Source organism: Pavona decussata, unplaced genomic scaffold, assembly GCF_977016875.1.
Source record: "Pavona decussata unplaced genomic scaffold, jaPavDecu1.1 SCAFFOLD_61, whole genome shotgun sequence".
Classification (NCBI taxonomy): Eukaryota; Metazoa; Cnidaria; class Anthozoa; order Scleractinia; family Agariciidae; genus Pavona; species Pavona decussata.
In genome coordinates, this window is record NW_028145482.1 from 1717534 (window position 1) to 1734637 (window position 17104).

Here is a 17104-nt window from a genome sequence, read left to right on the forward strand (position 1 = left end):
CGGGCTACAGATTGCGTGATTGTGTTGGGCAACAACTGTCACGCAACACTAATGGTTCGGCTTTCTCGACACTGACATCAGAGACACGATACTAAAATATGGCATCCAATCTCGACTACGCCGAAGATATCGAGGAAGCGAAAGCTTACATGGCTAAGAAGAATGTTTTCCAACTGTTTGAGGTTAGTAATTTTCATTCCCATCGGCTGACGTCTAGAAACGATTTTATTTTTGATCGAAGCTCCGAACAACGTCAAACGTCAGCTGCAGTATTTGATTGAAGCCGGTGAAATTGTTATGATATGGTACTTGCGACTGTGATGGTGTTGAAAAAGACCAATATTTATCGATATTGAACGCAAGGTTTGTTTGAGTGTGTTTGTTTTTAGTTGCGTTGTAGCTATAAAGTTTTGTTTACCCGGCATTTCCAGTGGTGATCGATGTTAAATAACTGTAAATCATTTATAAATTCGATTCGATCGCGGCAACACACAACAATAGCGGCATTGCGGTATCCTTAGTAATGAGTATACAACTCCTTCGCAATAACTCTAACTACATCTGGAACCTTTGACAATCAAAGTAAGTGTGTGATCACAGACCACTGCTCATTTAATTCTTGTGATGAGAAGTCAGATTTTCATGATTCCTTCATAGTTACGTATTAATGTCATGTACCAAATGGCGATAAAGATCACCAGAAATCAATTTTATGACAAAAAGCGCATCGTAAAACAGTATTTTACTGACAGTATTATCCATAGTTGATTTCTCGTATAAAAGAATACAGATAGTCTCAGCAGACTTTGGTTTGAAGGTAACTATTCAATGAAAACTGAAAATTTATGCAGCGCACGGATCTTGTTCCCTAGTTACGCGCTATAATTTATGCGTAGCTGAACTTGTATTGACTGTTGACAAAAAGAATTAAGTAAACCTTTTATGAAAGATTATTGAAATGTTGAAAACAATTTTATCGCTTATCTATTACGATTTCCTTTAAAAAAAAAGTCTGATATCTGCGCTCTTTGATACGGCTGAAACAGAGGCAAAGTGAGTGAGTGAGAATGTAAAAATTTTATTACAGGAACACTAGCTAATTCTAAGCCAAGCTTATATTACTCACTAATTAGTCGGTTTTTCATGGAGTATGGTAATGCTGGTTGTCCTTAATTTTCAATATGTTTGCGTGTGGTATTAAAGTTGATGCACTTTTCCTGTTTAATATTACCATTCCCTGGGGGAATCAATCCATAAAATATCCAGTGGTGATTGTTCCTGCCATCTGGTGTTGGATTCATAAGCCTCTCTTATTATGAAATAGCTCCTAAGCTTTCTCTGTAAACAGTAGGCTTTTGTATTCATGCCAGCATTACCTCACATTTATCTAATCGCAATGATGGATTACTATCCTCTCTTTGTGTGACACGGTATACTTTTAGACTTTATAAGAAGTTGTGTCGGTTTATGAAAAAAAGCCTGAGCCACACTGTCAAAGCGAGATTTGACTAATGTGTGATTGAATAAAGCTTCAAATCAACCAAAAGAAACAAAAATTAACATGGTGTTTATATTCTTGATTTCATTCCATTTGTATCTTATTTAAAAAAAACCTAAATAGGATCTTCAGCTGAGGCCGTTTTCATTATCTGCGAAGCCATTTACAAGGGTAGGTCACACAAACAGAGGCTGGTAAGCCTGTGGCATTGTCTAGCTTAGTTTGGTGCATAGATAACAAAAACGGAAACAGCAAAACTGGAATAAAATTTCCCAAGAGCTTCCCGCACCTCTTTATCTTCCCGCTTCCCCTCCCTCTCTTCCCTTCCCTCTGACTCTCTTCCCTCCCCCCTCCCTCTCCTCCCTCCCTCAACGAAGTCTAAAGAGATTGTCTCCTTACGATGAAGGGTAGCAAAGACAACAATAACACATACCTTTCTCATTTCAGAGCCTTTTGACCGCTGTTGTTCATAACCGCCCAGAAGACCCTGTCGTGTTTCTCCAGGAATGCCTTGAGATCGCCAAACAGAACGAAGACCTGCGATGGAATTCATTCCTTCACGTGCAGGACAAAAGCAGCAAGAGCTCACAGACAACGGGACAGTTTGATAAAGTTTTCGATACAGAAGTGGACGCAACGTTAAACAGTTAAAAAGAGAAATCTATGAAGACCGTTCAAGTATTATTTTTTTATATATTTCTTTTATTATCTGTAAATATATTTTTTGTTTCCGTGTAAATTGTGCAAACCCGCTCGATATGGTCATAAAGTAAGCGATATATGTGCAAGAGACTCAGTCCCTTAGAAACCGGCAATTAAAATAAAAAACTTTCGAATGCAGCTGCGGATTTGTGGAGATGCTGAAGAAGGACCATGTGTTTTCAATTGTTATTCAAAATCAGGACTCTGAGAGGAAAATCTAGCAGTATCAAAGGAAAATAAAAGCAATTGTCAAGCCGATGTGTTTGTATTAAGTTTTAATTTTTCACTTCGATAAAACGCACAATAACACCGCCCACATCGTCTCTAGTGAAGCACAAGGTCTTTTGACTAAAGGATCATTACTGAACAATTGCAAGTTGTAATCACAGTCTAAGCAAATGAAACTGTGAAAACTTGGTTAATACAACTGTAACACGATCCTCAGTTCTTTTCTTTTTCAGACTAATCTGTAGCACATTCGCGTAAAGGGAGGTTATACTTATCGGTGACAAAGTAAATACCCCCGGCGTCAATTTTATTGACAAAAAGAAATTGCCAGAGAGGGCGTGGCAACGACGGGTGACGAAAGCCTGGGAAAAAAATTGACTGTCTCCGCTTTCCCAGGCATGATATTTAACCCAAAGGACAGTTGGAGGAACGGCCAGGTAGCAGAGGAGAGACAGGATGCTAGGCCGTAGCACAAGGTAAAAACGTTAGGGGCAGAGTAGCCTGAAACACACAAACCTTTTCAAAATTCCTTCTTCGGACGGCTTCTATGCTCGATTACCAGCCGCTGTTCGCTAAATGAGCCCACGCGCACCCCGGCTTCGTACTATTGTATCGCTTAGCCTAACTTTTGTTAATCCAAAAGTTTCAGTGAGAAACACCTCAAAAGGCATAATCAGCAGCACCAGCGAAAAGCATGGTATCAGAATACACTGGAAAGCCTAAAAAACGCCCAGTTTCCATATTATCGCGATTACGATCGCGCAAATTAGTATATGTAATAGGACTACATGCTGTCCAATTTGGAAATAATTGGATGAGAAAAGTTCCGCGGACTACCAAATTGGACGAGGCCGTAGGCCGAGTCCAATTTGGCAGTCCGAGGAATTTTTTGAATCCAATTATTTCCAAATTGGACAGCATGTAGTCCTATTACCTATTAATTATATTGTGTACTATTTAAGGGTAAAAAATAATGCTGATTTCGTCAGGAATATATTATTTCAAAATATCTTCGGTATCCAAATTAATAGTTAATTTGGATCGGTATCCAAATTAACAAATAATACAATGGTTGCTTGAATGGGATTTCTGACTAGCAATATAATTAAGAGATGCAAATTTGTTTCCATGCTATCGCAGAATTTCTTGTGGTTGATTTTGGCGTCAGAACTGATTAAAACTAGATGTCTACAAAGGATATTAAACTTGGAAATATATAGCTGAGAAAAGGACCTAGGGTAGGCAAGCAAGTGACAGGAAAAGAATCTCCAGTCACAAAGTGGACGATAACTGTGTTTTGCAATCCTCAAGTGAAGTCCACGACATTCAGTTTAATATGGTACAGATTGTTTTATTATCAAACCAATATTCGATGTTTAATTAAACAAAGATAATATTGACCTCCAGTTACACGTACTCAACTGCTTAAGACGTATACCACCGAGCAACTATCATTAACCAATGCCCTTTTACTATCGCTAGCCTTTATTCATGATACGCTTGTTACAGTAGTTTTCAATTGAGTGTCGTAAAACCAAAACCAAAGTAATTGCTTTGACCAATCACAACAAACGTAAATAGCGTAATGAACCAATCAGAATTCGAAGCAAATACAAAGAGCCGACGCCCGCAGGTATATACGAATTGATGCATCGCTTTCCCCAATAAATTCCCAATTAAATACACTATATTCAATAACAATTAAATGCTTAATTTTAAGAAAGCTATTTATCAATATTAAATAATATAGAGTTTCTCAGTACTAAGTACGTCAAACAAAGAATTTTAATAAAAAAACATGAACCTTTTAATTAGCACTTAATGTTGAATATGCCAGAAGCACCATCTCTTCTGCCATGGATAACTGTGTGTAATGGGTAAGAGGGACAGACAATTTACGCATCCCAAAAGGTAATAGAATAAATAAAAATATCAACAAGATCTCACTTGATGTATTCCGTTAAACATATTTCATAGTAAAATTAGTCCTTTTTTATAAGAATAAAACTATAAAAGTAAACAATAGCATATACGGATATATATTCCGGTAAATTTCTTTAACTGGACGCGTGGAGTCGCCACTAAAACTCTTTTGATACTAACATAAACACAATTAAAAACTCAAAACTGAAAATTTACTGAAACACAACTTGACAAAATAATGACAACTTAGCATTCTATGGGTGGTGCGCCATTCTGGAGGCTGGGAGGGGGAGGGGAGGGTTAATTCGACCCAAATATAAATAGGGATGTTCCGCCTGATTTTGTTCATAAAAAAGTTTGCAGTTTCCTTTCCCTATTCGCTATTTATCACGTTAGTTGAAAAAAGGTAAACTGTTTCTACAATGTTCGAGGTTGGACTGCAGAATATGTCGGGGAAATTGACAAAATTATTGGAGAAATCCAAAATCATTCCTGTGTTTCCTGTCTATAGGCCTGCCTATGATAATTACAGTCAAAACCCATACCGTATTTATGAATTTGCAAGGAAAATTGCATCTCTTTGGACGGCACATTCCCGTGTAGGGTTTGTATGGAAGTGCCGTTAGCTCCACCCCAGATATACCATAAACCGAGTCCTAAGCTAACAAAGAACGCAATGAAGCGACAAATAATAACAAAAATATTGACTTCAAAAGCTTAGTTTTCTCAGCTTTAGACACGATGTACGACAAAAACGCTATAGACCAGGGCCCAGTTGTTCAAAGCCCGATTAAGCTAATCCTGGGTTAACGTGAACTTTCATTTGAGTTTAATCACTAATCAATGAAGACTCTTCAAAAAGATTTTCCTCAGTTTTGACTCAGACGTTTTTTTTTGCCACTAGCTTAAAATCAACTTCTAAAAAAGTTTTAATGAGCGAGATGAAAACCTCGGTTAATTTTTAATCGTGGATTAGCGTTAATCGGTTTTTGAACAACCGGGTCCAGGTATAAGGTGCACCACCTCAATCGACACTGTTTTAGCCCGCTTCGTTTCCTTTTGGGCAAACAAGTAGCATAAAACAGTACTAAGTTGCCTAGTTTAGATTTGACATGTAACTGCAAAGGGCTCTACTATAGGTAAGCGAAAAAAAAAATCATATAAAACCTACAAAATTCTATCCCACAATAGCCTAATCTAACCATATAAAAATAATCCGTTTCTCACCGAAGGTTTCCCACCCCTCTAATTTAAAAATTATTTTTTATTCACGTCAAATGTATCCATTCCCGAAGTATAAATATTTATGAATATAAATCTCTCATTACCCAACTTTTTACTCTCCCCTTTATTTCAGCTCTCAATTTCCAAAAAATGCTTCTTGAGCAAAGACCCCGACTAAAAATGTCAAAACAACAATAAAAGTATAAATGCCATTGAAGGTAATGATAACCCCACCTATCGAAAAACCCACAGTAGGTAGGATGCTCTCCAGGTAGATAATGTACTTTTCGTAATTAAACTTTCTCCTTTTCTTCGCCTTTGTTCGCCACTGGTGAAACGTTTTCGCCATGCCAGTTAAAAAATTCACCCTGGGAAGAGAGTCGTCGTTTTCGGTTCCATTACCAGCGGATTCACCCTGAGAAGGAACTTTCAACTGTTCTGTGTCAGAGCTCGTATGGTATTCCGTGGACTCGCTGAACGAGGGGGACTGGGTGCTACCGGAAACGAGAGTACCTTGGGTGACTTGAGATGGGTTCTCAGAGGACTGTGATCCTTCTATGTCTATTCTCACCACATGAGAGCGAGGCGCTTCATCTGGTACGTGTTCGCTTGAAGAACTTCTCGTTAAGCCGTGTTCCTGTTGTTCAAGCGGTCTGTCTACGTTTTCGACATCCGTCAGAGAAGATTCGCTTTTAGATCTCTCGAGAGTTGCCGGTTTCAATGTTTGCGAGGGCACGACGTTTTCAGTCACTTCATCACAGTCTGTAAGCAATATCTCGGGTGTTTTGGTAAGTGTTGAGCCACGACAAGATCCTCCTTTGAATTTTGATGTTCTTTCGTCGACAGAGAAGTGTAAAGATATCTCACTGTTTTTCCTGAAAGTTGAAGCAAATTTAGAGGCTTTAGCTCAGTGGTAGGGCATCCGAACTAGTAATCGGAAGGTCTTAGGTTCGACTCCTGATAGGAGCACTCGGATTTCCTTTTTCAGGCCGAGTATGCCTGTGTCACTTACTGAATAATACATCATTTATAGGTTTAACACCTTTCTTTAATACTCTATGCCAATTTTAATAAAATTCTGTAAACATTTCAATTAGAAAAACATCGTTTTTTAGTTTCTGATTAAGTCTACTCTTGACCAAAGTTAGTCAGTTGATAAAGTATTGTTTCACCGAAATAAAATTATTACCTCGAGTTTGACGATTTTCTGCTCTCCGTTTCGACAGTTGGCTTAGAATCGTCTCCTGAAAAACCTTCATTTTGTACTCCAACATTATCGCCCGTCTTCTCCTGTGTTCCCTTTTCCTTGTCTTTTCGTGGAAGACTCGAGCCCCACTTGGCTCTCACAGGTGATGGGGACCTGGAATGACCGGCCGAGTGAGTCTGGTGCAAATAATCATGCGCATTAGCTTCCAGTTGATGTTCCTGTACAAAAACAAAGGATATAGGGTTACCGTAAAACTCTCTAACACGTAACAATTTTCCGTGCAGCTTGCCTCGACGAAAAACGCACAGGTTGCAAGGTGGCGGATTACTTTTCGCGCAATTTAGCTGCACGATCTAGCAAGTTGCAGGAAAAACGTGTCCATGTTCCTTTAGAGTTGAAAGTTCTAAAAGAGAGAGAGAAGGACGGGTTTCATATCTGTTTAAGGGAAAGTAAATCATTCATTTGGTTGATTGTCCATAGTTGTGAGTGCTGGGTAGCTAAAAACAGATGAAGACAAACAGAAACTTTAATCTTTTAAAATTCCAGTTGGTTACTTCGGTCGTACTTTCCAGTGGTAGTTTATGTTCCATCACTGGCTTTGCACAATGAAATTCTTTCGAATTTTTTGTGTAAAAGGTTCCCAACCGTCCGAAACATACCTCATCAATATCAACCCAAGCGTTCACCACCACAAGCTTGTACTTCACATATGTCTTGGTTACCCAAGCAGCACCGGTCAGCGGACACACCACCCATATAAGGGGCGCTATGGCGAACCACACGTAAATGGCAAAGCGCTTTAGGAACAAGAAGTTGTAGGCATTAAGAACAAACGAAGTACTGCAAGCGACCAGTAGAGTGGTAAGGACAACCTGAGGAGAAAATATATATGGGTTATTGACCACGCAATAAGAGGAATATCAGCCAAGTCCTTTTTAACGTGCTTAAAGCGTATACGACACAAAAATTTTTTCTTCTCTATTTTGCAGTTTTACTTGAAAAAAATCGATTCTAAGCTTTAATCTTGTATGACGGTTTTCAAATACCGTCAACATCCATTCGAAACAGTGCTATTTTGACTCTAAAAGGCCGAGACAAACTCGAGGTCCGAGATCAAACAAAATAAACAAGGACCATTACCAAAAGCATAGTCGAGAACAAACTGTTCAAACAAACATATCGGTTATTTCTACCCGTAAGGTCAGGATATATGGGGCTTATTGACCAAGATGTCTAGGTATTGGCCAAGTTCTCTTTTGGCGTGTTTATAGATCAAGTAGAAGTGGAGGCCCACGGACAGGTAAAATGAAAACGGCAATATCTCGCCATCAGCAGCAAGAGAGAGATCAAACAAGTCTGCTCAAGCAAAATGAAGTGGTACAAAGTTTCAATTAGAAAATCTACCAGAACCGTACACTCACGGATCGAGAACTGATTTTTTACCATTTATTTTTTCAGAATGCGTTAGCTGAAAGGAACTTTAAAAAGTAAAAGAAAAACAATAAATTAAAAATTCATAATTTTGAAAACGAAAGAAAGGAATGTCGTAGTACCGGTCGGCTTTGGTCTTTCGCATAGCGACAATATGAAAACTTTAACAACGTTTTGGGCTTCCAAACCGCATGTCTATCTGCCCAGGCGCAAGTTACATAGATCCTAACCCCAAGCTTAATTCTCTAAGGCACAAAAATCAAAGATAAGCCCTAGTCTCGTATGTAAACAACAAGGCAACAAAATGTGTGTCCGTGCGGTGGAATTGGAATTTGGAAGTGTTGGTTTTTGAGAGGAGGAGAAAACCGGAGTACCCGGAGAAAAACTTCTTGGAGCAAAGACGAGAACCAACAACAAACTCAACCCACACAATACAGGGGAACCGTAGGAATCGAACCCGGGCCACCTTGACGGGAGGCGAACGCTGTCATCACTGCACCACGCTGAAGTGTTTTTATCTTACCGTGCTCTTTTGGCTGCCTTCACGAACAAACTTGGCGCGAGCAGAAAACAGATTGACTGCATCAGGAAAAGCCACTTGGATTGGATTTTCACGGAAGAGTTTACCCATTCGATCTAAAACGGAACAAAAGTAGTGTCATTGTTTAAGACTATCATAGACTGCAAGCAGTCGTCTTTTTTCCTCAAAATCACTCGTGCAAAGTGGCGGTAAAATTATGCAAATTGGGATCCAGCGCGCGCTACAGAAATTAGGAGAAGAAAGACACTTCTCGAAGTCTAATGAATTCTTTCTACAGCACATGCCAAAACGCTTAACAGACAGTTTTGCAGGAACAAGAAGCAGTGTGTTCACGGTTGACCTGAAAAAACAACAACTATTTAGCATTTTTCGCTGACGTACAGCACAAGACGTGCGTACATTTTTTACTTCCTTGAATCAAACATAGTTAAGATTGCAGAAATTCTTTACCTCCCCGTGTTTCTGTCGTGAAGGTTTAATGAAGGTCAAACAATTAACCTGGGTTCGTTAATTAGAACGCAAAACCCACCTTGATCAGGGATGCAGAGGTAAGATTTATTCAAAAGTAAAAATCACGGTCCAATCTACGAGACTGTCTTAGGGCTGTCGGTAACATAACGTAGCTCTGTAGCCATTAAAACAACAACGTCCTCAAACAATATTCACGATGTTGTTTGAATAGAATCGGCAAAAGAATGCTTTTAGTTGCCAGAACTATATAAATAATGAATGGTGTGCGTTCGGCATTCGAGAAAGAAAGCACGTCCTGCAAGATTCCTGAAGGTTATAATCGTTTGAGGAGAGCGAAATCGGAATGCGCATGTATAAATGCTTAACTAGTTAAATTAAAGTAAACAACTACATGTAGACACAACTTAAAGTTCTCTTACCATTGAATTCACGCATGGAGCTTTGAATCATGAATATCAAGCTCAGGTGAAACACAAGCAGCAAACAAAAACCGTAGAAGATGTGGAACAAGCTCGTCGCTCGCAGTATGTTAAATAGTACATCGATTCCTGTAGGGATCTGTACCCCAGTTCTATTCGCCAGTTTGGAAAAGCTCAGCTTAAGCGCTCCGTCATACGCGTAGCAGCCAAACTGACCCATGGCCGAGCCCATAGCAAACATCACCACAACGATCGGCATAAACTACCAGAAGAAATACAGAAATATAACAATAAATAAGCTGAATAGATTAAAGCAAGAGCAGCCCTCAAATAGGAAAATGAGCGTCAACGAATTCCGAATGGTTTTTCCTCAGTCTTATTTACTGAGTGGACCGGACATTGCTCTTTTGATATTTTTTAACCTGAAGAAAAGGCGATGATGAATTGAAGGTATCAAATGTCTTTTTGAGTCGTTTATTTAATAAAGTAAAAAAGTTCAGTCAGTATACCCATTAAAAAACGGTTTCATTTTCAAGATAATGGCTTGGGACCCCTAAAAGCGATCGAATGAATGTTCTTTTTTTTATTTTGTTGTTAAACGTGTGTACATAATTATGGTTAATTATGATGCTGAATAGCAGAACTCGGTTGTAAATATGATATATGATAAAAAGAAAACCTTTTTGAGTCTTTAAAATCAAAAGGCAATTTTACTATAGAGTTTGACGGAACGGTTCAAGATAAAAGAGAAATTTCTAATTACGTTTACAGAAAACGGCAGAAATCAGTCAATCACAGACCTGTTTCCAGTTTCTCAGTAAAACTGAGTAACTTTGCGGTAGCATCAAAGGTCAGAATTATTTTGCACTATCCTCATCTGTGTATTTTAATAAAAAATTAAAAGTTTTTCAAGAAAACATAAACGCAAATTGCGCGTTTGCCGTAAACGCGATTCTAAATCTCTATTATAACTCATGGAGAGCAACCTGCTAAACTCCTGGTTAGAACTATTAATAAATACAAAAGTGAATTCACAACAAAGCGAAATAAATATAAAAAAATTTGTTCATGATTGATTCGCTAATTTCATCCTAGACTTTCTGAGTTTTATCTTTCCAGGGCAGCTTACACCGTATGCCTTTCTACAACCGCTGTTCCACAGTTACCATGGTTCGTTTTATACAAGTTATGAAACATTTCTGGATTTACATATTTCATTAAATCATAGAGCGTAAAATAATGACAATCGTATTTTTAATGAATGTTCTTCAATCCGATTTGATACCAAAATCAAACATATGAAACGCAACGTGAAAACAAAAGAGCATTTGAAATGGAATTTCTATTTGTAAATAATCAGTAAAATTCGCAAAATCAGTATCTTTCTATTTCAAAAAGGATCCGCCATTAAAATAAGTGTTATCAATTTTCCTGAAAAACGCCAATCAAGAATCGCCTTAAACAATTAGGAACGGAATTGAGTTTTACATTTCCTTGAATTCGATTGAATTCAAGCCCAGCTAATTTTCTGTAATCGGATATACCACTGAAGTGGAAATACTAGATTCAAATATATTGGGTCATTCAGGTTAAATGCCGTTTTGTAGTTTGGATTTTCGTCTTGGTAGAAACCACGGGGGATCGTGATAATCGACAAAATACCGGAGAATACATGTAAAACGTGCACTATAATAATTCTCTACCGATATATAACGGGAAGACCGTCATTTTTACAGCTCTTACACGCAATTTTAAATTAAAGTAAAAAATGTTTTAAATGGAAATAATAAAAACAAGAAATGAATGAAAGTCGTGGTCCTTTTAATGTTGCCAAAGTCGCAAAATAAGTAGGTTGTAGACTGAATTGAACCCCTAGGCTTGTTACTGAGTTTCATGTATATTTAACGACAATAATACTAATTGTCATCGGTGGAGGAAAAGGCGATAAATACAGTTATTCCACGAAACAAAATTAATCTATTAATCTGTATTCGTGATTCTATTTGCATTTCTTGATGTTCCTCGAATGGGACAGTAATCTTAGTTAATCTGGTTTTAACCCGACAAAACTTCGATATTAATGATCATAAAATTGATAAGCAATCGCAGCAGTTTGGCGCAAAGAATTGAAACATTAGGGGTCTGATCTTTAATATTATCTCACAGTTGTGGGCCAATAAACTGTTCACTAAAGAATCCGATCAAAGAACCGCAAACAATCTCATTTCGGGAAATACAAACAGTAGGGTATTAGAATACGGGCGACAATCGACATATACTTACCCTGAATATTAGATAAACACGTTTCAGAGTCTTGGGATAGTGTCCATCTTTCTTGAGCTTTTTCACCCCTTTGATGAACCACGGTACAGAGTGTTTTATCATTGAATAGCAGCACGCTAGAAGCGTAATTAAAAACACTCCAATGCACGTTGCCCACGATACCTCGAACACAAACACGGCCTCGTAAAAGTCTAGTCCAAAGTGAATAATCACATTGAGAATCCACATCACTAGACCGATCCATCCTTTGAAACGATTAAAAACCCGATTTGTATCCCCAATTCCCGCAGACAACAGATACGTTCTATTTTGAATCAAGCTTATATCGACTGATTCTTCCTTCGGGTCCTCAGATGTACCGTGCGAGATCTCTGTCGACGACTCCTTGTCCGTGAAGAGTGACTGTTGATTAGCTGTATTCTCGTTGTTAGATTCTTCCTTGCTTTTCACTGTTCGCTGTCTCGTCGTTGAACCATTAGCCACACTTGCCAGTTCTACATCTGCCATGTCAGGCGAATTAACAACTTAACTGTTTCCCAGTGGTGCAAATTTAACAGTCGAGTCTCGAAGCTTGTCCAGACGCGATCAAAGTACATACATTTGATCAGTCATTCCATGCTTTACTTGTTGTTGTTTGTTGAGTGTAAAATCGGCCAAACCTTTCATCAAAGATGCGAAAAAACAGCAATCGTCGAAACGGATTTCACAGAGCAGCTGCAAGATGTAATGAAATAACTTCAATTTAATGAATTTTAAAAGTTTTTACGGCAACATTTTTATTTATATTGCGAACATTTTAACAACAAGACGTGTGTGTCGATTTCCGGTCTTTGGAGTCCATTTTAGTGATTATAGACAGCTTTGGCTGTTGTCAAGTCCATTTCAGGCATGTTTTTGCGGAAATCTACATAAACCGCGTCAATCGGTAATCCTTATTTGTAGATAATTCCATTTTGCAGCAAATTTCCTTTATCTACAGCTTGAAAATAGTGTTATAGCGTGTGGCATTCAAAGATGCGCAGTTCAATATATAAAATTTACACACAACCACAAGAAAATGCTTTCGAGAAGATTGTTGCACAATGTTATTTGCAGAAAGAATAAAAACAAGTATGTGAAAGTTTCTCTCAAGCACTAACCTCAACACAACACGATGATACAGTTTGAAGAATCCTTGCCTAATCTCAAGCGCCAGTGATAAGGTATGCGAAATATACGTCGCACTTGAAACATGTCATTAGGCTGAAAGAATCTTGAATATAAAGCAGACTTGACATGCGAGCCGCCTTACGTAAAAATCAAACAATAGACGTTGAAAGACACTTTTATCTGTGATCAGCCACCCAGCACAAACGAGTCCTCTGAGGAGGTATAGGTAGTAATTAGACCGTGGAGAACTGCTTTGATTTATGAGGCTCTTTGAAGTTCTGCGAACCACCTTTTCGATCTTTCAAACTACAAATTGAATGTCCGTAGCGGAGGAAGTTGAGGAAATCAAACTAAGTTATTTTCGAGACTGAAGCAGGAATAATTACATTTTGTTGTTTGACGTCAATAGAGAAATCGGCTTATTGTTTGTAAACGCATCGATTGGTTGCGAAATTATTCAAAACAATTTGGATGACAAACTGTTTTCACGTGCCTCCATTGAACGCACTAATTTTGACGCCACTTTTGACAAAAACGATTTAAAACAAAATAAACAAGACGAAGGTAAACATACAACAAAACTGCAAAAAACGCGTCACAGAGTTGACCTTGGGTTCAAGAACAGTACAAGTTCTCAAAAATGTTTTTTACGAAACAGATTTTTTTCTCTTCAACAAACTGTAGTTCAAATCGCAGTTTCCCTCGTACGATACAGAAGCACTCAAGGTCCTTCAGCACGCACCAGATTTCCTGTTTACATCACACTGCAAAGCGAATTGCTCAGTGTCAAAGTGTCAAAGTCTCTTTTAAAATATGACGTCATAGATATCATAATCGATTGCATGTGTAGCCTCCTTCTGCGTCACTTCACTGGTCACTCAATCCAAACTAATCCAGCGGAACAGAACGGAACTATGGCAAACTTGGGTTCTGGGAATCACCAGTCAGAGCCCTTGGGCTGACCAACGAGCCCTTGGAATGCGTGATCTCATTATAATCAATGCAATGACAAAACAGTAATTACTTTTCGGAATCAAAAATGTTAAGGGTCAGTATCACCTATATTTTAGTGTAACTTTGTATAGCGAAAAAACTTATTTGAATCAATGGAAACGTTAACATAATATTTTGCTACAAATTACCCTACTAGTACAAAAAAAAAACTACAGTATTAAACATTTTTGTCTAAGATTTTGGCTAGGATATATAGAAAAATTGGCCAATTTTGTCAAGTTCTTCCTAAGTATCAGTTGTGGTGGAGAACTGAATCGCTAAAAACTGGTTATAGTTTATTCTCCCCGATTCTCGAAGAAATCAACATATTTTCATCCCGGCGCTAGCTCCCCGGGCTAGCTCTAAGAGTAATTACGTGGTAAAAAGGGAATTCTTTGTCAAATATTTGATCAGTTTTGGTCAACATACATAAACATACAGCAAAATCTCCTTAAAAAAGGACTTCAACTTCAACTTTTTAAGGTTTTTTTTTTAATTACATTTACAATTTCTTGGCGCCGCAGGTAATCTAGGCGGGTTTTCGTCACTATCACTGTACTGTCCTTATCAAGTGGGACCACTACTGGTGGAATACTGATTTCGAGTAACATGGACTGCTAGTGATCACACTGCGGTAGCGTCAAAACTTGTAGAATCGTAAGATTTTTTTTTTTTAACTCCGAATGGTAACCGTCTTCAGTCCTAATTTTATTGTGTTCAGTGGTCGTTCTTTAACTTGCGCTGTTCATGCAGTAGGGTTTTTCACTTTTTACAGACAAAGTAAAATTTATTCAGTATAAATTTAGAAAGGGCGTAAACGTGGCAGTCCAAACCCGAAAATGAAAAATATTTATCACCCAACACCAAACTTTACTTTTAGAAAGCTTTACTTTTGCAATCGAGAGTTTAAGACCGAGTTTACCGCGAACCTCGATCTAACCGCGGTTAATAATAATAATTGCAGTTACAGTTACCCGTTTGCGGTTCGACGTTCAAACGTAATTCAATTTGGTTCTTCTTGCAAATTTATGGCCGCCATTTCGAGTCAGAAGCCATGAATGGCACTTGTTTTCAAGATCCAATAGGGTTTATCAAATTTAGCATTTCGCCCGAATTTGTGCCTCTGTTAACGGATAAAGACTTGTTCCACGAGATTTTTGTATCATACGTGAGATAAAACAAGAGTTATACGCTAAAAGCTTTCAGGTAAATGACATACGTGAAAACCTACCTCTCCACGTTGAAACGTACGTCGAAAACCTCAAACGTGACGTGAAAGACTCATCACGTGACCTCCAGCGGTTCGTGGTTCGCGGTAAAACTCTCCGATAACTGAAACTTGCGTACATTTTAAAAAGCCCGAGTTTAAATTTAACTCCGAGGTTTTTTAATTAGTATGTAACTGATTTTACCTGTACATTAACGAAAACCGACTGGTCTAAATCAACACTCGCCGAATTAAGGTCAAACCATAGCATTCCGTTTTCAGTTATTGCGTGTCATCATCAGGTGCTGTTCGAGTAAACGAGCCCGCGCTCCTCCACGCTTCTCTTGGATGAATACTGTAGCGGAAACTGATCGCTATATCCAGCCTACATTGCAAATGACCGTTAATTTCTGCTGGAAAGGTTAGAGCACGAGACCCCTTCAAGCAACTGTCGATTGATTGTCTACCAATTTTGCTGAGTTACTTATTCGTTTTCCATTTCCCTACCCACAGGTTCAATGTCGGATTCTCCACATCCCTATTAGGGACCATAAGCAGCGACGACGAAGACGTCAACGAGAACGTCAGAAAACAATAGTTTTAATCAGCAGAACACTGGTTCTGCACAAGCGTTATACACTTGGTCGGTGGGTTGTTAACTTTAAAGCAGGCGCAGTGAATGAGTGATCGTAATGTAGTGGAATTCACTATGGCGCTGGTCAAAATTAGCCAATTTTGCGTTTTCGGAAGGGAAACACACCTCTTGATGAATCGAAAGAGGAACTTCTAAGGGATGCTCCATAGTTTCAACAGCGGAAATCAAGCATTAACGGCGAAGAAACGTTTGTTCGATTTGTGGTTTTATTAGCCCGATGAGCGGGCGGATCTGAAATCAACTTTTAATCCGCGGAGTTCCTTGGTGATGTTCCAGTGTTTCTAGGAATACAACACACAAATAATCACAACTTTGATTGTGAATTTGTACTGAAATACTATTTTAATAGACCAATTTTTCGTATTCCGAACAGTTTCTGCAAAATGTTTGAAAAACGTGCTTGGATAAGTTCGCTTCAAAATTGACTTCAAATCGCTTGCAAGTCGCCTCGCGGGAAAATTATACGCTTTTGCTTCTTAGGCCTATAAAAAGATCTATCTGAATAAATTTTTTTATTTAAGAAAGCTTTTTGTCTGTTTTTCCATTTTTATTGATGAAAAGTGACAACTGGGCGCAATGTAAACAAACCCATGTCCTCGCAACTAGCGGACGCAATTCGCCCAGAATGTAAACACTGAAAATTTGCTAAAAGGCATAGCGAACATATAAAGCCAAAACAGCAACTTCAGCAAGATTGAGAGCTTCTGATATACATTACAAACGTGACAGAAGCCGTCGTTTGTACGTAGAAAGGAATATTACCATACTGAAAACAGGAAGATTTAGGTCACGTGCTAGGCAACTAAAGTCGTTTACATGTATCAAGTTTCATTCGGCAACAGCACGACACGAGGAAAAAAAATACGGAGGTTCTTGGAAGAAAAACTGGACGCTTTCTTGTCGATTGGCAACGACGCAAAACCACCAAAAGAACGCACACGTCCACCTTTGCGTTGCTTCTCGTATCGGAAGGAATCAGTGTGCGTGTGTAATTACGCGTGACCAGATTTCCGAAAATGAAATGAACATTCAAATTTCTCTTTGTAATGTCCGACATGTGAATGGAATGTTGAACATTTCTCTGGAAATCGAAAAAAGATTCAAAATACTTGGGAAACAATTGTTATTCTTGAAATACTTAATGCTGTAATGTAAAAACAAATTCATAGCTCT

General features: G+C 38.4%; 2 protein-coding genes across 2 annotated transcripts; one reads left to right on the plus strand and one right to left on the minus strand.

The window, feature by feature from the left end:
- Positions 1–22: 22 nt before the first annotated feature.
- LOC146479011 (adenylate kinase isoenzyme 5-like) lies at positions 23–2458 on the plus strand. Its single transcript, XM_085111309.1, has 2 exons — positions 23–182; positions 1946–2458. The coding sequence occupies exons 1-2, from the start codon at positions 99–101 to the stop codon at positions 2147–2149; spliced, it is 288 nt and encodes a 95-aa protein (XP_084967435.1). The 5' UTR covers positions 23–98; the 3' UTR covers positions 2150–2458.
- Positions 2459–3758: 1300 nt separating this feature from the next.
- On the minus strand, positions 3759–13527 carry LOC146479012 (uncharacterized). The gene is made up of 7 exons (XM_085111272.1): positions 13067–13527; positions 11928–12641; positions 9645–9906; positions 8737–8849; positions 7442–7654; positions 6765–7000; positions 3759–6450 (listed from the first exon to the last, which is right to left on the minus strand). The coding sequence occupies exons 2-7, from the start codon at positions 12432–12434 to the stop codon at positions 5712–5714; spliced, it is 2070 nt and encodes a 689-aa protein (XP_084967398.1). The 5' UTR covers positions 12435–12641; positions 13067–13527; the 3' UTR covers positions 3759–5711.
- Between the last annotated feature and the right edge of the window lie 3577 nt (positions 13528–17104).